At 40.8% G+C, this 16,720-nt stretch overlaps 1 protein-coding gene across 1 annotated transcript; it reads left to right on the top strand.

Moving 5' to 3' along the window:
- The first annotated feature begins 514 nt into the window (after positions 1-514).
- LOC117807435 (L-amino-acid oxidase-like) lies at positions 515-15,214 on the top strand. Its single transcript, XM_034676743.1, has 9 exons — positions 515-675; positions 1,367-1,404; positions 7,146-7,369; positions 8,634-8,746; positions 8,996-9,197; positions 11,500-11,568; positions 11,726-11,862; positions 14,009-14,853; positions 14,884-15,214. Exons 2-8 carry the CDS (start codon positions 1,374-1,376, stop codon positions 14,808-14,810), a joined length of 1,578 nt encoding a protein of 525 aa, XP_034532634.1. The 5' UTR covers positions 515-675; positions 1,367-1,373; the 3' UTR covers positions 14,811-14,853; positions 14,884-15,214.
- Positions 15,215-16,720: the final 1,506 nt, after the last annotated feature.

The raw sequence follows: 16,720 nt of genomic DNA, 5'->3' as shown, positions 1-16,720 counted from the left end.
CCCAACTGCTCAGGGTGCGCTGGTTGATGGCAGCATCCTCACTCTGACATCTCTCCCTAAGTGCATGTCCACTGCATGTGTGTGCATAAAATTGTAGATACACCAAACTATGCTTGTAGCATGACCAAAAAAATGAAGTGGAAAAATGAATTCCCCCCCCCCCCCCCCCCCCCCGGGATTAATAAAGTACTTCTTCTTCTTCTTCTTCTTCTTCTTCTTCTTCTTCTTCTTCTTCTTCTTCTTCAGGCAGTTCACCTGAAGCCTATAACCAAAACTACTGAATGGTGGGAAAGTGTTGCACTTTTTGCAGAGCAGAACTGATGCAGGCGACACACCTTTAGTTGGAAAAATGCGTTGGCAAGCACGAGGTTCCAAAAATCCCTACAAGGAATGGAATCAGTATTTCCGTCATTGCTGAAATCCTTATTTATTTTGGCACTCTTCCCATGGAAGGTGAACACACCTAATGATAGTGTTTGACAGATTTCATAAGTCAAGACATGTCACTGATTTGATCTGATTTTCTGTAGCGTTTGTGAGCAATAGATGGTGTGAGGAAATCTTAGTATAAAAACTCCTGACATGTCCACAGTGAAGTCAGTCTGACTGAGAAGACACCAAAACTTCAACTCAAGATACTTTGAAAGCAGATTCTGCAAATCAGCTCCTCAGAGGGTAAGACTGTTTAAATGCTTAAGAACTATCATGAAAACTTCACTTTTAATAAGAATACACATTATATCTTGCACATCCAAGTAATTTACAGGATATGTAAAATATTGTGCATTTTATGAAAGCTTGCAGATCGTCACTGTTGTGTTCCTTTTCTGGGAATTTGTCAAATCAGGTATTGCATTATTTAATTGTGTTTTGTTTTAACCTGCCTTACTGAATGCAATGTTTGTTTGATACCTGTGATAATCAAGTTACAGCTGTTTAAGACAGAGAAGTCAGGACTTTACAGATTTAAAACATGTCACAGTTCAGATGAGACCCATGTGCAGAATAATTTGGCCAAAGCAGGATTAATAAAAACAGTCATTTTAATGAGTCGGCTGGCAAAGCAGAGTCCTAAACCAAATAAAGCAGTCCAACCAGGCAGAGGTCAAAAATCCAAGAAGGCATCACATCACAACAAGCTGGATATGAAGCAGGCAGGAGCACAAACAAGGATCTGGCAAAGAACATCTGAACTAACTGTTTTAAATACTGAGTAGTGATTCAAACAGGTGTGTGACTGAAAGAGCAAGCTGGTAACTGTGTGTGACAGCAGGAGGGTGGGGGCTAGGAGGAGCAGGCAGCTCCAGCAGTGTCCATGACACGTCAACGAAAACATTAATCCTCCTCTCCCTCTCCAACACCTTAGGACAGAGATGGATCTGTACCAGGCAAAGTGGACACACTGTGAGTATTTTCTACACAATCACTATGAAGTCTGTTTTTTTGTAACATGCATGCAAGAAGTATTGCACAGAACTCCTTTGTATTCCTTGTGCAATGACAAGAAAGTCTTATAATGAAAGTAGCACTTGAGCCAAAAGTTCAGATATCAGTCATCACTTCCTTAACTCACACCCTCTCAGCACCTTAGATGCACTGACAAAAGTTCTTGTTCTGTTTTTTTTTAGCACACAATCTGCACTCATAGTTTAAATCTCATGAATAAATGACAACATGAGGAGAGGTCAAAGTTTATTTGACATTACTGTCACGATGGATTAATGTGCAGAATGGAAATAAAAGGTTTAGATTACCAAAAAATGTACTTCAGTAAAAGTGCCCTAAAAGAGGAAAGTCTGCAAAAAAAAACACAAAGGTATTACGGGGCGCAGGAGAAGGTAACAGCACAGGGAACACAACACAAGATAACACAATGACCCGACACACAAAGGAGGAAACACAGAGATTATACACACACACACACGCACAGACACACACACACTGGGTAACTAGGCAGAGGAAAAGACAACAAGGCACAGGTGAAGACAACAAGGCACAGGTGAAGACACCAAGGCACAGGTGAAGACAACAAGGCACAGGTAAATACAACAAGGCACAGGTAAATACAACAAGGCACAGGTGAAGACACCAAGGCACAGGTAAATACAACAAGGCACAGGTGAAGACAACAAGGCACAGGTGAAGACAGCAAGGCACAGGTAAATACAACAAGGCACAGGTAAATACAACAAGGCACAGGTGAAGACAGCAAGGCACAGGTGAAGACAACAAGGCACAGGTAAATACAACAAGGCACAGGTGAAGACAACAAGGCACAGGTAAATACAACAAGGCACAGGTGAAGACACCAAGGCACAGGTAAATACAACAAGGCACAGGTAAATACAACAAGGCACAGGTGAAGACAGCAAGGCACAGGTAAATACAACAAGGCACAGGTAAATACAACAAGGCACAGGTAAATACAACAAGGCACAGGTGAAGACAACAAGGCACAGGTAAAGACAACAAGGCACAGGTGAAGACAACAAGGCACAGGTGAAGACAACAAGGCACAGGTAAATACAACAAGGCACAGGTGAAGACAGCAAGGCACAGGTAAATACAACAAGGCACAGGTAAATACAACAAGGCACAGGTGAAGACAGCAAGGCACAGGTAAATACAACAAGGCACAGGTGAAGACAACAAGGCACAGGTAAAGACAACAAGGCACAGGTGAAGACAACAAGGCACAGGTGAAGACAACAAGGCACAGGTAAATACAACAAGGCACAGGTAAATACAACAAGGCACAGGTCAAGACAACAAGGCACAGCTGAAGACAACAAGGCACAGGTGAAGACACCAAGGCACAGGTGAAGACACCAAGGCACAGGTAAATACAACAAGGCACAGGTGAAGACAACAAGGCACAGGTAAATACAACAAGGCACAGGTAAATACAACAAGGCACAGGTCAAGACAACAAGGCACAGCTGAAGACAACAAGGCACAGGTGAAGACACCAAGGCACAGGTGAAGACACCAAGGCACAGGTAAATACAACAAGGCACAGGTGAAGACACCAAGGCACAGGTAAAGACACCAAGGCACAGGTGAAGACAACAAGGCACAGGTAAATACAACAAGGCACAGGTGAAGACAACAAGGCACAGGTAAATACAACAAGGCACAGGTGAAGACAACAAGGCACAGCTGAAGACAACAAGGCACAGCTGAAGACAACAAGGCACAGGTGAAGACACCAAGGCACAGGTGAAGACAACAAGGCACAGGTAAAGACAACAAGGCACAGGTCAAGACAACAAGGCACAGCTGAAGACAACAAGGCACAGGTGAAGACACCAAGGCACAGGTGAAGACACCAAGGCACAGGTGAAGACACCAAGGCACAGGTAAAGACAACAAGGCACAGGTGAAGACAATCAAAAAGGAGGGAAAACACAGCAAGTACAATTAAACCAGAAACACAGGGAGCAATAACTACAAAATAAAAGACAGGATACAACAAAGAAAATAAAGCAACTCCTGACGACTACAGGAAAATATTTGACACAGTGTTTCAAGACATCCTGACTGAAGAAACCCTTTTCCTGTGTTGGACCTCATAGACTTTAACAGGATGAACTTTGTGTAACACTAAGCCTAACCCTGTTAAGTATTTCAAAAACACTTTGTTCAAAGTGCTTGTTTGTGTGTATGTTTTCAGTTGCTGTCAGTGTGCTGCTGATTACACTGCTCCCCAGCTGTGCTACCCAAGATGACCTAGGTACAGACCTGTCTGATTGTCTAAAAGACACTGACTACGACGCGCTGCTGCAGACAGTGAAGGATGGCCTTCCACAGACCCTTTATTCTAATCATGTTGTAATTGTCGGAGCTGGTATTGCAGGACTGACTGCTGCAAAGCTGCTGGGAGATGAAGGACAAGAGGTACAGGAAACAGGGTTATGTGCCTATGGGTCACAACTTCAAAAAGTGGTTGTGACTTTTAATTCTAAATTATATCACTGCATTCTAAAAAGACATGACTCTGTAGTGGAAGTCACTGCATTCTAAAAAGACATGACTCTGTAGTGGAAGTCACTGCATTCTAAACAGACATGACTCTGTAGTGGAAGTCACTGCATTATAATCAGACATGACTCTGTAGTGGAAATCACTGCATTAAAAACAGACATGACTCTGTAGTGGAAGTCACTGCATTCTAAACAGACATGACTCTGTAGTGGAAGTCACTGCATTATAATCAGACATGACTCTGTAGTGGAAGTCACTGCATTAAAAACAGACATGACTCTGTAGTGGATGTCACTGCATTATAAATAGACATGACTGTAGTGGAAGTCACTGCATTATAATCAGACATGACTCTGTAGTGGAAGTCACTGCATTAAAAACTGACATGACTCTGTAGTGGAAGTCACTGCATTATAATCAGACATGACTGTAGTGGAAGTCACTGCATTAAAAACAGACATGACTCTGTAGTGGATGTCACTGCATTATAATCAGACATGACTCTGTAGTGGAAGTCACTGCATTAAAAACAGACATGACTCTGTAGTGGATGTCACTGCATTATAATCAGACATGACTCTGTAGTGGAAGTCACTGCATTAAAAACAGACATGACTCTGTAGTGGAAGTCACTGCATTAAAAACAGACATGACTCTGTAGTGGAAGTCACTGCATTAAAAACAGACTATCAGCATTTAGAGTACTCTAGAGAGCTCTTCAGGAGTGAGGGCAGGGTGCACTTTGCTGGGGAACACACAGCCCTCCCTCATCCTTGGATGGAGACGTCTATGAAATCTGCTATCAGGGCGGCTACAAACATCTCCAACGCGGCGCTCTTGAATTTACTCTCAAGTCGAATACAAATTGAGCTCTAGAGTCTGGTGGATTCAGGTTTATGGTACTGATGAAACCAAAAGGTGCCATGTGTCTGGTAATTGCCAAAGGCACTGATCGCTTCTTCAAATTCCCCTTTCACATTGAATCATACATTTTCTCTGTACTGCTGTGTGCACCTTACTCCTCTGAAACGGGTATTTTCTGAGGTAACTGTACTCTGATTAAATATTGTTGGGGGGGAAACATGTGAGAACATCTCTTGTTATGTCTCAAATCAAACTCAATCACACTGCTAACATATTCCTGTCAGAAATTGTTGAGGGAAAGGACTCAAAGGAGGAGGATTGCCTTTTTTAATTTGGTCTTTTATTGTAATTTTCAGTATGTGTAACTTCTGTGTGGATTTTGGTGGAGAGAAACTAATAAACTTCTTCTACTCCTACTGGTCGCCTTCAGAGCTCCTTACTTAATACTGTTGTCACTGATGGTTTAGTTGTAAACCTTAGATATATTTACTTACACACAATAAAAGGTCTGCTTAAAGTGAAAGAGGATGGGACACAGTTTTATGAAATAAAAAGAAATCTAGACCTTAAGGCGTTTTTCAATCAGAGGAACTTTACCCCTGAGGGGTAGATAATCTCCCCCCTTAAATAGCCCCTGCTTGGGGGTAGTACTTTTCAAAGGTGCTTTCAGGGGGCGGGGCCTGCAGTTTTGACCGTGTCTGATTGGTAGATTATCCTTAGTGTTTTTACACAGGCACAAAATTTGCACTTTTTTTCTTGTTTTTCTGCACAATTTCAAGTTTAAGGAAAATGTATTTTTTCAACAGGGTCAACTTTTTTGTAAAAAAAAAAAAGAAAAATGTTGTCAAATATTTTTTGTCAAATTTTGTTTCTTTTTTTTCTTTTTTCTTTTAATTTTTTTTTTGTCAATTTTTTTTCAAATTTTTTTTTTAAACTTTTTTTTTTTAATTTTTAAAAACATTTTTTATTCAAATATTTTTCTTTCAAAATGTATTTTTTCAAAATTTTTGTCAAATTTTTTTTTTTCAAATTTTTCCAAAAACCTTTCACAGTCATTCTTTCTTTCATTAGTTTTTATTTGTTCGTTCTTTTTTGTATGTGTGTACTTTTCAAAAGAAGAAGCTGGGATTCTCTTGATTTAGCAGCTTGTAGTCTTCTCTCAGCCCACCGTGAATGCGTCTCTCTTCCCGGTGTTCCGGTTGTAAAAGTGACCCTGTAAACTGGAGATTTTCAGCTGAACGTGTCAGTGTTTGTGTTGATTCATTGCTTTTTCCATGTTTTTAACCACAGGCACAAAATTTTCACTTTTTGTTGTCAAATTTTTTTCTGTTTTAATTTCAATTTTTAAAAAAAAAAAAAAAAATTGTTCAAATTTTTTTTTCAAATTTTTTCAAAAAAAATTTTTCAAATTTTTTTTTTCCAAAAAAAAAAAAAATCATTTTTTTTTTCAAAAGTTTTTTCAAATTTCTTTTCAAATATTTTTTTCAAAAAAAAATTTCAAACTTTTTTTTCAAAGATTTTTTTTCCCAAAAAATTGTTTTAAAATTTTGGTCAATTTTTTTTTTTTAATTTTTTTTTTCAAACTTTTCCAAAAACCATTCACAGTCATTGTTTTTTTTCCATCTGTGATTCTCTTGATTTCTCTTTCTTTCATTAGTTTTTATTTGTTCTATCTTTTTTGTATGTGTGTGTACTTTTCAAAAGAAGAAGCTGTGATTCTCTTGATTTAGCAGCTTGTAACAGTAGTCTTCTCTCAGGCCACCGTGAAGGTGGGGGGGGAGTGTCCTTCGTGGGTAACATTATGTGGTCGGCCCCTGTTGTTAAAGCAGTTCAAGGTGAAGCTATTAAGACACTAAAACAGCTGCTGGCATGTTGTTTAAAATCTAAAAGCAACCACTACTTCCTCTATTCATCTGCTGCTACTTTTAGACATCTTGCATGTCTACCACTGTGCATTGAGATGTCTATGAATGAAGCAGAGTCCTTTCATGAAAGTATCACTTGTGCCAAAAGTTCAGATTTCAGTCATCACTTCCTTAATTCACACCCTCAACATTTAAGATGCACTGACACAAGTTCTTGTTCTGCTTTGTTAGCACGCACATGAGGAGAGGTCAAAGTTCGTTTGACATTACGGGAATATATTTGTGTTTCAGGGAATCCTCCTCCCTGTCTTTGGACCTCATAGACTTTTTCAGAGCAGGATAAACTTAACCTAACAGGGTCAAGTACAGATAAGTGTGTCATATCTCCTATCTCCTGGGCTGCTTTGTGCTTGTTTGTGTGTATATTTTCAGTTGCTGTCGGTGTGCTGCTGCTCACACTGCTCCCCAGCCGTGCTACTGGAGGTGACGTAAAGAAAGAGTTGTCTGATTGTCTGGAAGACACTGACTACGACGTGCTGCTGCAGACTGTGGAGGATGGCCTTCCACCCACCGATAATCCTAATCATGTTGTAATTGTCGGAGCTGGCATTGCAGGACTGACTGCTGCAAAGCTGCTGGGAGATGCAGGACACAAGGTACAGGAAACAGGGTTATGTGCTTTAATCTATTAGAGCTTTATCAGAGCAAAGGCAGGCGGAGTGATGAAGAGCCTCAAGTCAAGTCAAGCTGTATTTATAAAGCACATTTAAAACAACCTCAGTTGACCAAAGTGCTATACAGTTATTAAAATACAATATAATCATACACAATATAACAATAAATTAAAACAATAAAATAATAGTAAGAGCTCAATTTAGGAAATAAAACGAGTAGAGAAATAAGAAGCCAAGGATTCTTGTTTAGCTGGGACTGAAAGGAGCAAAGATGTGTTTTCAGTCGTGTTTTAAAGTGATCCACAGACTGTGCAGCTCTAACCTGGAGAGGTAGGCTGTTCCACAGCTTTGGGGCCGCCACTGAGAAGGCTCTGTCCCCAGGAGTAGAGAGTCTGGACCGAGGTCCTGCCAGGAGCAGCTGGTTTGATGACCTAAGTGCTCTGGAAGTTCTGTGAGGCTGTACAAGATCTGATAAATAAGACGGTGCCAGACCATTTAAACACTTCAAAACAATTAAATAAGACCTTGAACTGGATCCTAAAGTTCACAGGCAACCAGTGCAAAGACGCAAGGACAGGACTGATGTGATCACGCCGTTTCTTTCCAGTCAGCAGGCGGTCGACCAACAAACAAAGAGTTACAGTAATCTAAGCGTGAAGTAACGAAGGTGTGAATCACTCTCTCTAAATCATTTCTGGGAGGATAAGGCTTCACTTCTGCTAACAGTCTGAACTGAAAGAAGCTTGTTTTAACAATAGAGCTGATCTGCTTGTCAAACTTAAAGTCACTGTCCAAAATAACTCCAAGGTTCCTTTCAAAAGGGTGACAGTAAGACTTAAGGGTGCCAATGGCGCTATCAGAGCCATCCAATAAATAATCTGTTTTATTTTTGTTCATGGAGAGAAAGTTCACTTCCATCCAAGATCGAACATCAGCCTCAAAAGGGATACGGGCCCCAGAGCCCTCCTTCAACTCAATAACTTCCCCTTTGCCCCATCAATTTAACATTCTGAAGGTGTGTTACTTCTCCTGGATGGAAATTCAGTCCCTACTGGATCAGAAACATCCTTTTGTCAGCTGCACTTTTGTTGGATGAAAACCAAGTTATGGGTGATCTTAACTTTTAAAAGCAAAGATAGAAGACTACAAGAACCAGCAAGACCAGTGTGTCATGCTCAAACAATATACCCAGAGTTCCTTACATTATACAAAATTTGAATTATGAAATGATTTACCTTTCTTTAAGGTTACCATTTTGGAGGCCAGTAATCGGGTTGGAGGACGAGTGGAGACATACCGCGATGATAAAGAGGACTGGTATATCGAATATGGAGCCATGCGGATTCCAAATAATCAGCAGTAAGCTTATCATAATATTCAAGTAAAGTACATCATTCCAAACATGTGCAGTCAAAGTCAACCTCCTTCCATATACGTGTAAAGACCACGTCTTGTGCAAACTTCCACTGTCTTGTTTGATTTAAGATTTAAGATTGGAATACAGAATCTACATGTTTTAACTCTGGGAATCTTGCCTTTATGTCTACAGTAAATAATGACTCCATGCAGTCATAGGTTTAATGCAACAATCACTTCCTCTCTCAACAGCATCATCCAGTTGTTTGCCGAGCAGCTGGGTGTTGAGCTAAATAAATTCATCATGGATGACAATGACACCTTTTACCTGGTTAACGGGGTGCTTGCGAAGAACAAAGAAGTGAAAGAGAACCCAGACATCCTGGGGTACAAGGTGTGGGCAAATGAGAGTGGGAAATCAGCTGACGACCTGCTAACTCACGCTTTGAGGAAGGTATGTTGGAATTGAAAAAATATGAAATGAGTCATTAGATAATAAACATGGTACTAATGCCATTCATGGCCTCTTGCACCAGCTCTGCATGAGTTGTGTCCTAAGTTAGGGTGTAAAGTCGTCACTAAACCGTACGTTAAATTGACTAGTTAGTAAATGCAAATACTGCAAATGATCTTTATGTCCTGATGGTAATCAATACATAATGCATTCTTAAAAAAGAGGTTAAAGAAGCTGCTATCTACAGCCGGAGTAAACCTGGGATAACACCAACCAATCACCGTTTTTGGGAGCCAAAATTTTAAACCAATCAGATCCTGTCCTGCCGTTCTGCCCGCCTCCTGTAGAGCGTACATTCCCCCAGCGTTCACTCCCCGTCCCCTTCATCTGCTTCCCCTGACTCTACTGACTGCCCCTCTCGCTCCACCTCGGGCCTCGGGCCACTTGCTTCTCTTTCCTCAGGAGAAGGCTTTTGTTCTTCTTGCTTCTCTGACTGAACAGAGGAGACTTGAGCTTGGCAGACATCTGTGTCAGTTGGTAGAGGAGGCTCAGCAGGAGACTCTAGTTCAACAGTGATAGAGGGAAGGGCATAAGGGTGGCTCCACTTCCCCACATTGCACTGGAGATAATGTACCATCACGGTGCAGCTCAGCAAAGATCTGGATTGAGGTTGTTCCCTCATGGCAAGTTATCAGGGTCATGCTCAGCCTCTTGGGAAGAGGAGACTCTCTTGCCTCTTCAGCCTCCTCTAGGCTAAAGTCTGCCTCAGTTTCTACCTCTACCCCCACCTGGGGCTCATTGAGATGCACTTAGACGGAGTCCTGAGGAAATGCTACATTCATGTTCATGCTAGTTTTCTGTGACTACCAACCCTAGCTTTAAAGCTAAAGCATCTCTCAGATCCTCCGGCTCCTCTCTTTTAGCTGTTCCTAAGAGCAGAACTAAAACATTTGGGGACGCTACTTTTAGCCACTCCACCCAAACTATGGAACAGCCTGCCGGAGGATCTGAAAGGCACTGACAGAGATATTGAGACTTTTAAACGTAAACTAAAAACATATTTATTCAGTCTGGCTTTTACGTAGGGTTTAACAATTTTATTACTTACCTTTTACTGTAATATTGATTTAAATGTTGCTTTATTATTTTAGTAATTTTAACTGTTATCTTATTCTATTTTTATGTATTTATTCATTCATTTATTTAATTTTATTTATCTACTCAGTTTTATTGATATTTTTAGCCTTAGTTTATTTTTCAACTCTTATCCTTACCTTTTAAATCTATTTATTTTAACTATTTTTATTTCTTAATTTTGATGCTTTAACTTATTTTAATTACATATATTTTATTTTGGTGTGCATTGGTCTCTATTTCATTTTATTTTATGTTGTTCTTATTTTTAATTTGTATTCTTATTAGTTTTAGTGTTATCATTATTATTATTATTATTATTATTATTGTTATTATTATTATTATTATCTTAATATGTCTTGCCATTGTTTCATTTCTGCTTCTTTCTTGTTTTCAATCACTGTAAAGCACTTTGGGTTGCATTTGATTTGTATGAAAGGTGCTTTATAAATAAAGCTTGATTGATTGATTGATTGATTTTAACCAGTATAACAAAAAGTGGATCTAAGTCTGAACACCAACCCCAGCTTTAAGTTGTGTCACCGCTTAGTTTAACCACCGAGACGTAAGGTTCTTGATGTGGTGTTTCTTTAAGTGCTAACTCCCGTTAGCCACATTGCCTCTAAACAAGCTAACGGCTCATCCTACCTGCCCTGACTCCCGTTAATCGACAAACAGCAACATAAAGGTGAAATATGACAAAGCATGTGATAAGTAATCTATAGCGTAAAATAACAACAGTGACATCTAGTGGTGAAATCATGAACAACAACATATGGTACGTTTGGTAATTATCTCTGCTTGTGCCAGATAAGATCAGAGTATTATTTAACATGTTATATAACACAGAGAGCGTGTTGTTGATCCCGTCTTGGGAAACAGAGCGCCATGACCACTGGACCTTACTCAGAGCGAGGTGTTAAATTTCAGATGTAACTTAAGCTAACTTTGGAACTATCTCAGCTGGTGCATCGCCCAAAGTGTTAGTAGAGAGTAAACTAGGCTACGTTTGAACTTACGCCCAGCTGGTGCAACCCTATTCACAACATGATATGTACTTGATAAACAGCTGAATCTGCTTATCAAGTTTTAAACTTGAGAAAAAAGCCTTCTTGTTGAAATACCTCTGTCCATCCATGTGAGTGACTTCTCTCTTTTCTTTCCTCAGGTGGAAGACTATGTGAGGAAATATGGTTGCATAGCTGCACTGAAAAGATTTGATAAATATTCTGTGAAGGTAAAATCAGCTTGTTTGTTTTGCAAATTTGAACTGACACAAACTTTGATAACTACAATTCCTGCAGTGTGAATTAAACATGGAGTCCGGTGATAAATATTAGAACTTGAAGCTTTCTTCTTTGTCATTCTGACGGCATGACTTTTTGGATCCACAGGAGTACCTGGAAGAAGAGGGAGATTTGAGCAGCGAAGCCATAAGGATGATTGCAGACCTTCTTAATGAGCAGAGTCTCATGTACTCAGCGCTGAGTGAGATGGTCTATCTCCAGTCGGACATCAACGATGACACCAAGTGAGACCTTAAATACACATGATCAACTTTTAAAATGATAAAGGCTGGAAAGACTTCCTGCAAGTCTGAGGAAGGAAACTGAAATTCACCTCTAAACAAAAGACAGCTGACTACTCCTCCAGTCTGCATCTTCAGGACAGATCAGAACCATCTAATATTTAAATTAGGGCTGTCAAACTTCTTATTTTTAGTCAGAGTGAATCACATACATCCATAGTTAACAAGCCATTCTTAAAAAATGAATTGCACATTTTTAATCTAGTGTGAATGCAACTTAAATTCAGTTATTTTCTTTGAAATTCTTTATTTTTGTTATTGGACAGCAGTTTTTTATACAGAGCATTGACATATAAAAATGAGAATAATATTCATTTCCTCTGCAGTCCTCTGTTTTTAAAGATTATTAGAAGTAAATACAACCTGGGGGAGACGATGTGTCAACATCATAGTGAGCCAGAAACATTTCAGGGAAAGATAAGTGACAGAAAGTCACACACAGGGTGGGGTTAGGGTTAGGGTTAGGGTTAGGGTTAGGGTTGTGATTAGGGTTAGGATTAGGGTTAGGGTTGGGGTTAGGGTTAGGGTTAGGGTTAGGGTTAGGGTTAGGGTTGTGATTAGGGTTAGGATTAGGGTTAGGGTTGGGGTTGGGGTTAGGATTGGGGTTGGGGTTAGGGTTAGGGTTAGGGTCGGGGTTAGGGTTAGGGTTAGGATTAGGGTTAGGGTTAGGATTAGGGTTAGGGTTAGGGTTAGGGTTAGGATTAGGGTTAGGGTTAGGGTTAGGATTACGGTTAGGGTTAAGGTTGTGATTAGGGTTAGGATTAGGGTTAGGGTTAGAGTTAGGGTTAGGATTAGAGTTAGGGTTAGGGTTATGGTTAGGGTTAGGATTAGAGTTAGGGTTAGGGTTAGGGTTATGGTTAGGGTTAGGGTTAGGATTAGGGTTAGGGTTAGGGTTAGGGTTAGGGTTAGGATTAGAGTTAGGGTTAGGGTTAGGATTAGGATTAGGGTTAGGATTAGGGTTAGGGTTAGGGTTAGGGTTAGGGTTAGGATTAGGGTTAGAGTTAGGGTTAGGATTAGAGTTAGGGTTAGGGTTAGGGTTAGGATTAGGGTTAGAGTTAGGGTTAGGATTAGAGTTAGGGTTAGGGTTAGGGTTAGGATTAGGGTTAGAGTTAGGGTTAGGATTAGAGTTAGGGTTAGGGTTAGGGTTAGGATTAGGGTTAGGGTTAGGGTTAGGGTTAGGATTAGGGTTAGGGTTAAGGTTGTGATTAGGGTTAGGGTTAGGATTAGGGTTAGGGTTAGGGTTAGGGTTAGGGTTAGGATTAGGGTTAGAGTTAGGGTTAGGATTAGAGTTAGGGTTAGGGTTAGGGTTAGGATTAGGGTTAGAGTTAGGGTTAGGATTAGAGTTAGGGTTAGGGTTAGGGTTAGGATTAGAGTTAGGGTTAAGGTTGTGATTATGGTTAGGATTAGAGTTAGAGTGAGGGTAAGGATTAGGGTTAGGGTTAGGGTTGGAACCAGAACTAAACTCAAGCAAACAGAACCAGAACCAAACAGAACCAAACCAGAACCAAACCAGAACCAAACCAGAACCAAACCAGAACTGAACCATAATCAACTCAAGCAAACAGAACCAGAACCAGAACTGAACCAGAACCAAACCAGAACCAAACCAGAACTAAACTCAAGCAAACAGAACCAGAACCAACTGAAGCAAACTTTATTAATGTCCTCAGGTTGGCAGTGAGAAAAATCAGATGCCTCAGCTTGGATGGTTTGATCCGATTTCTCCTCTCAGAGCCGCAGCTTTTCATCATGACACATCACTAATGTGTTTAATCTGTATTACAATTATGAGGGGGTCCTTGGACAATTTTCTCACCTGTAAAGGGTCCCTGGCTCCAAAAAGTTTGAGAACCCACTCTATAACAAGTAACCTACGAACCTTCATACGTAAAGCAAATCCCACAGTGTACCTGTGTCTCACCTCACATGTAGAATTTATTAACAGAGACGCTTGGTAGAGAGGGGCTCTCTGAATCAGCTGTTAGGTTGGCTGGTGGGTTGTATTAGCGACGTACATCAATGGACACTCAGTTCACATCGACACAGCTTCTGCAAGAATGTAAGATGTTCTTTGTTTTGTATTTTTTAGGTATTTCGAAGTGACCGGTGGTACAGACCTCCTCCCTAGAGCTTTTCTTCCTGTCCTACAGAATGTTGATATTCACCTAAACTCCATGGTGAAGCACATCAGCCAGGATGATAAAGGCGTGATTGTGTCCTACCAGAAAGACGACCAGTCTGATCTCACTGACATTTCTGGTGACTTTGTCTTGGTGACTACAACAGCCAAGGCAGCCATTTACATCGACTTCAATCCACCTCTATCTACCCCAAAGATGGATGCTCTTAGGGCGGTTCACTACGGGAGCTCCACCAAAGTCGTCCTCACCTTCAGCAAGAAGTTCTGGGAGGACGACGGCATCTACGGGGGAAAGAGCATCACAGATGGGCCCTCTCGATTCATCTACTACCCCAGCCATGGTTTCCCAAACAAGAAAATCGGAGTCCTCCTGGCTTCCTACACCTGGGCCGATGACTCCCTCCTCTTCCTGGGTAAAACAGATGAAGTCGTGGCAGATCTGGTTTTGAGAGATTTGGAAAAGATCCACGGCAAGCACGTCAGGTCTCTGTGCACAGGGGTGAAGGTGAAAAAGTGGAGTGCAGATCCTTACAGCCTGGGTGCCTTCGCTCTGTTCACCCCCTATCAGCATTTAGAGTATGCTAGAGAGCTCTTCAGGAGTGAGGGCAGGGTGCACTTTGCTGGGGAGCACACGGCTTTCCCTCATGCTTGGATTGAGACGTCTATGAAATCTGCTATCAGGGCGGCTACAAACATCTCCAACGCGGCGCACTTTAAGCCACACTCAGGTCAACCACGAATTGAGCTCTAGAGTCTGGAGGATTCAGGTTTATGGTACTAATGAAACTAAAAGGTGCCATGCGTCTGGTAATTGCCAAAGGCACTGATCGCTTCTTCAAATTCCCCTTTCACATTGAATCATACATTTTCTCTTTACTGCTGTGTGCACCTTACTCCTCTGAAACGGGTATTTTCTGAGGTAACTGTACTCTGATTAAATATTGTTGGGGGGGAAACATGTGAGAACAGCTCTTATGTATCAAATCAAACTCAATCACACTGCTAACGTACTCCTTTGAGAACTGGCTCAGGAAGAGGGGACTCAAAGGAGGATGATTGCCTTTTTTTATTTGGTCTCTTATTGTAATTTTCAGTATGTGTAACTTCTGTGTGGATTTTGGTGGGGATAAACTAATAAACTTCTTCTACTCCAGGGCTCCAGACTAACTTTTTACATTGGTTACACTGGTGCACTCTACTTTTTTTTTTTAGGTGCACCAACACAAATTTTGGTGCACCCAAATGTTTTATTGTGTCGCCTTTGACATATCACGCTTTTTTCATCAACATATATTGGTCTAAGAGGTCCCCAAAACATGTCTTTAAAGTTTATGCTCAAAAAAACACTTTGAAATCAGATTCTGGTCTGCCTGTAAACCCCTCTTCTTCAGTCTTCCTCAGAACACTCTGTTTTCCCTCTGAGCACGCCCCCTCAGGAAGTGGGTGTGTCCTCAGCTGTCCAGCACGTTGATCTAATGTTTACATGTTGGCTGAATATACACGGCTGCTCACAGACCCGCGTTACTTCAACCCTCTGAATCTGATCCAGAATCTGATCCTGACGGAGAGGCGCCTGCAGCAGGACCTTTCTGAACCATTGGTCACAGATTTAGTGTTTCTTGTTGTTTTATTTGTCAGCATGTCGACGTGTGTCTTGGTACACAGCTACCAACATGTAGCTATGTGGCTATGCTAACTAGCGCTAGCACTTATCCATGAAAACTAAAAATCATCCACTAGATCTTCAAATCTGCAGACGTGGGGAGTCAAAGCGACCTTTGTGTTTATTAAGACAGCCTACAACTAGCATGCCTCCCTCCTAAGCTCCTTGTTAGCACACATGTGTGCAGGGAATGAAAAACGGAGGAGGGGTTGAGTTGTATTTTATACAGTCTATGGGCTGAACAAGCTCCGAGCTCTGACTTCCTGTTACAGACCGGATGGCGTTGTGACGTATGAAAAACACTGAAAACTGAAACGGCTGGTTTCAGCACACATTTACAGAAAGGTGGAGAAATCAGAACAGGGGCAGAATGGAGTCTTTTCATTATCGGGGGGTTTGTAGACATGCCAGGGAAATTTCAGGTAGAGAACCATTAAAAAGTCCATTTTGCATGATATGTCACCTTTAACACTATAAAGTCACCTTTTCATCGCTCTCCGTAACTTTCATATAAAGAGAATGATTTTTAAACAAAAATAAGGTGTCCAGAAATGCTCTTTATTTGATGCACAATTATATATAAAAAGAAAATGTTGTATGCAACATTAAATTTGATTATCATTTCTGATTCCTCAGAGGACCTGATCCACAGTTTTGACTTGGGGGGCCAAACTGAGGCACTGACTGTTGAAGGGTTGGTCAGATGTGGAAAACATTAGGGCCTTACCCCAAACCTAGGAGGGTTACTTCCACTAATCACATCTACTTTAACTTATTTTTATAAAATAATTTAACATCTTTGTAGATTTCTAAAGTTAACACTGAAAATGTAACTCGACAGAGTGTCAACATTTCAATCTGCTGAACTCTTTAAGGACTCAAAATGAAGATGATTGTTTAAAGTCAAAGCATCAACAAAAACAATATTCAAATCCACAGAAACTCCTGTCTCTGCAGCTCGCTGAAACACAACAGCTGATCTGAATATAAGTAATGCC

Source organism: Notolabrus celidotus, chromosome 23 (genome assembly GCF_009762535.1).
Source record: "Notolabrus celidotus isolate fNotCel1 chromosome 23, fNotCel1.pri, whole genome shotgun sequence".
NCBI lineage: Eukaryota > Metazoa > Chordata > Actinopteri > Labriformes > Labridae > Notolabrus > Notolabrus celidotus.
Note: the sequence above shows the minus strand (reverse complement) of the source record. Positions and strands in the feature narration are given on the sequence as shown.

Bases quoted from the DNA above. Each gene is read 5' to 3' on its own strand.
- LOC117807435 (XM_034676743.1), top strand. From the start codon at position 1,374: ATGGATCTGTACCAGGCAAAGTGGACACACT. The intron at 1,405-7,145 runs GTGAGTATTTTC...GTATATTTTCAG, and splicing joins CCAGGCAAAGTGGACACACT to TTGCTGTCGGTGTGCTGCTG. The intron at 11,863-14,008 runs GTGAGACCTTAA...TGTATTTTTTAG, and splicing joins GACATCAACGATGACACCAA to GTATTTCGAAGTGACCGGTG.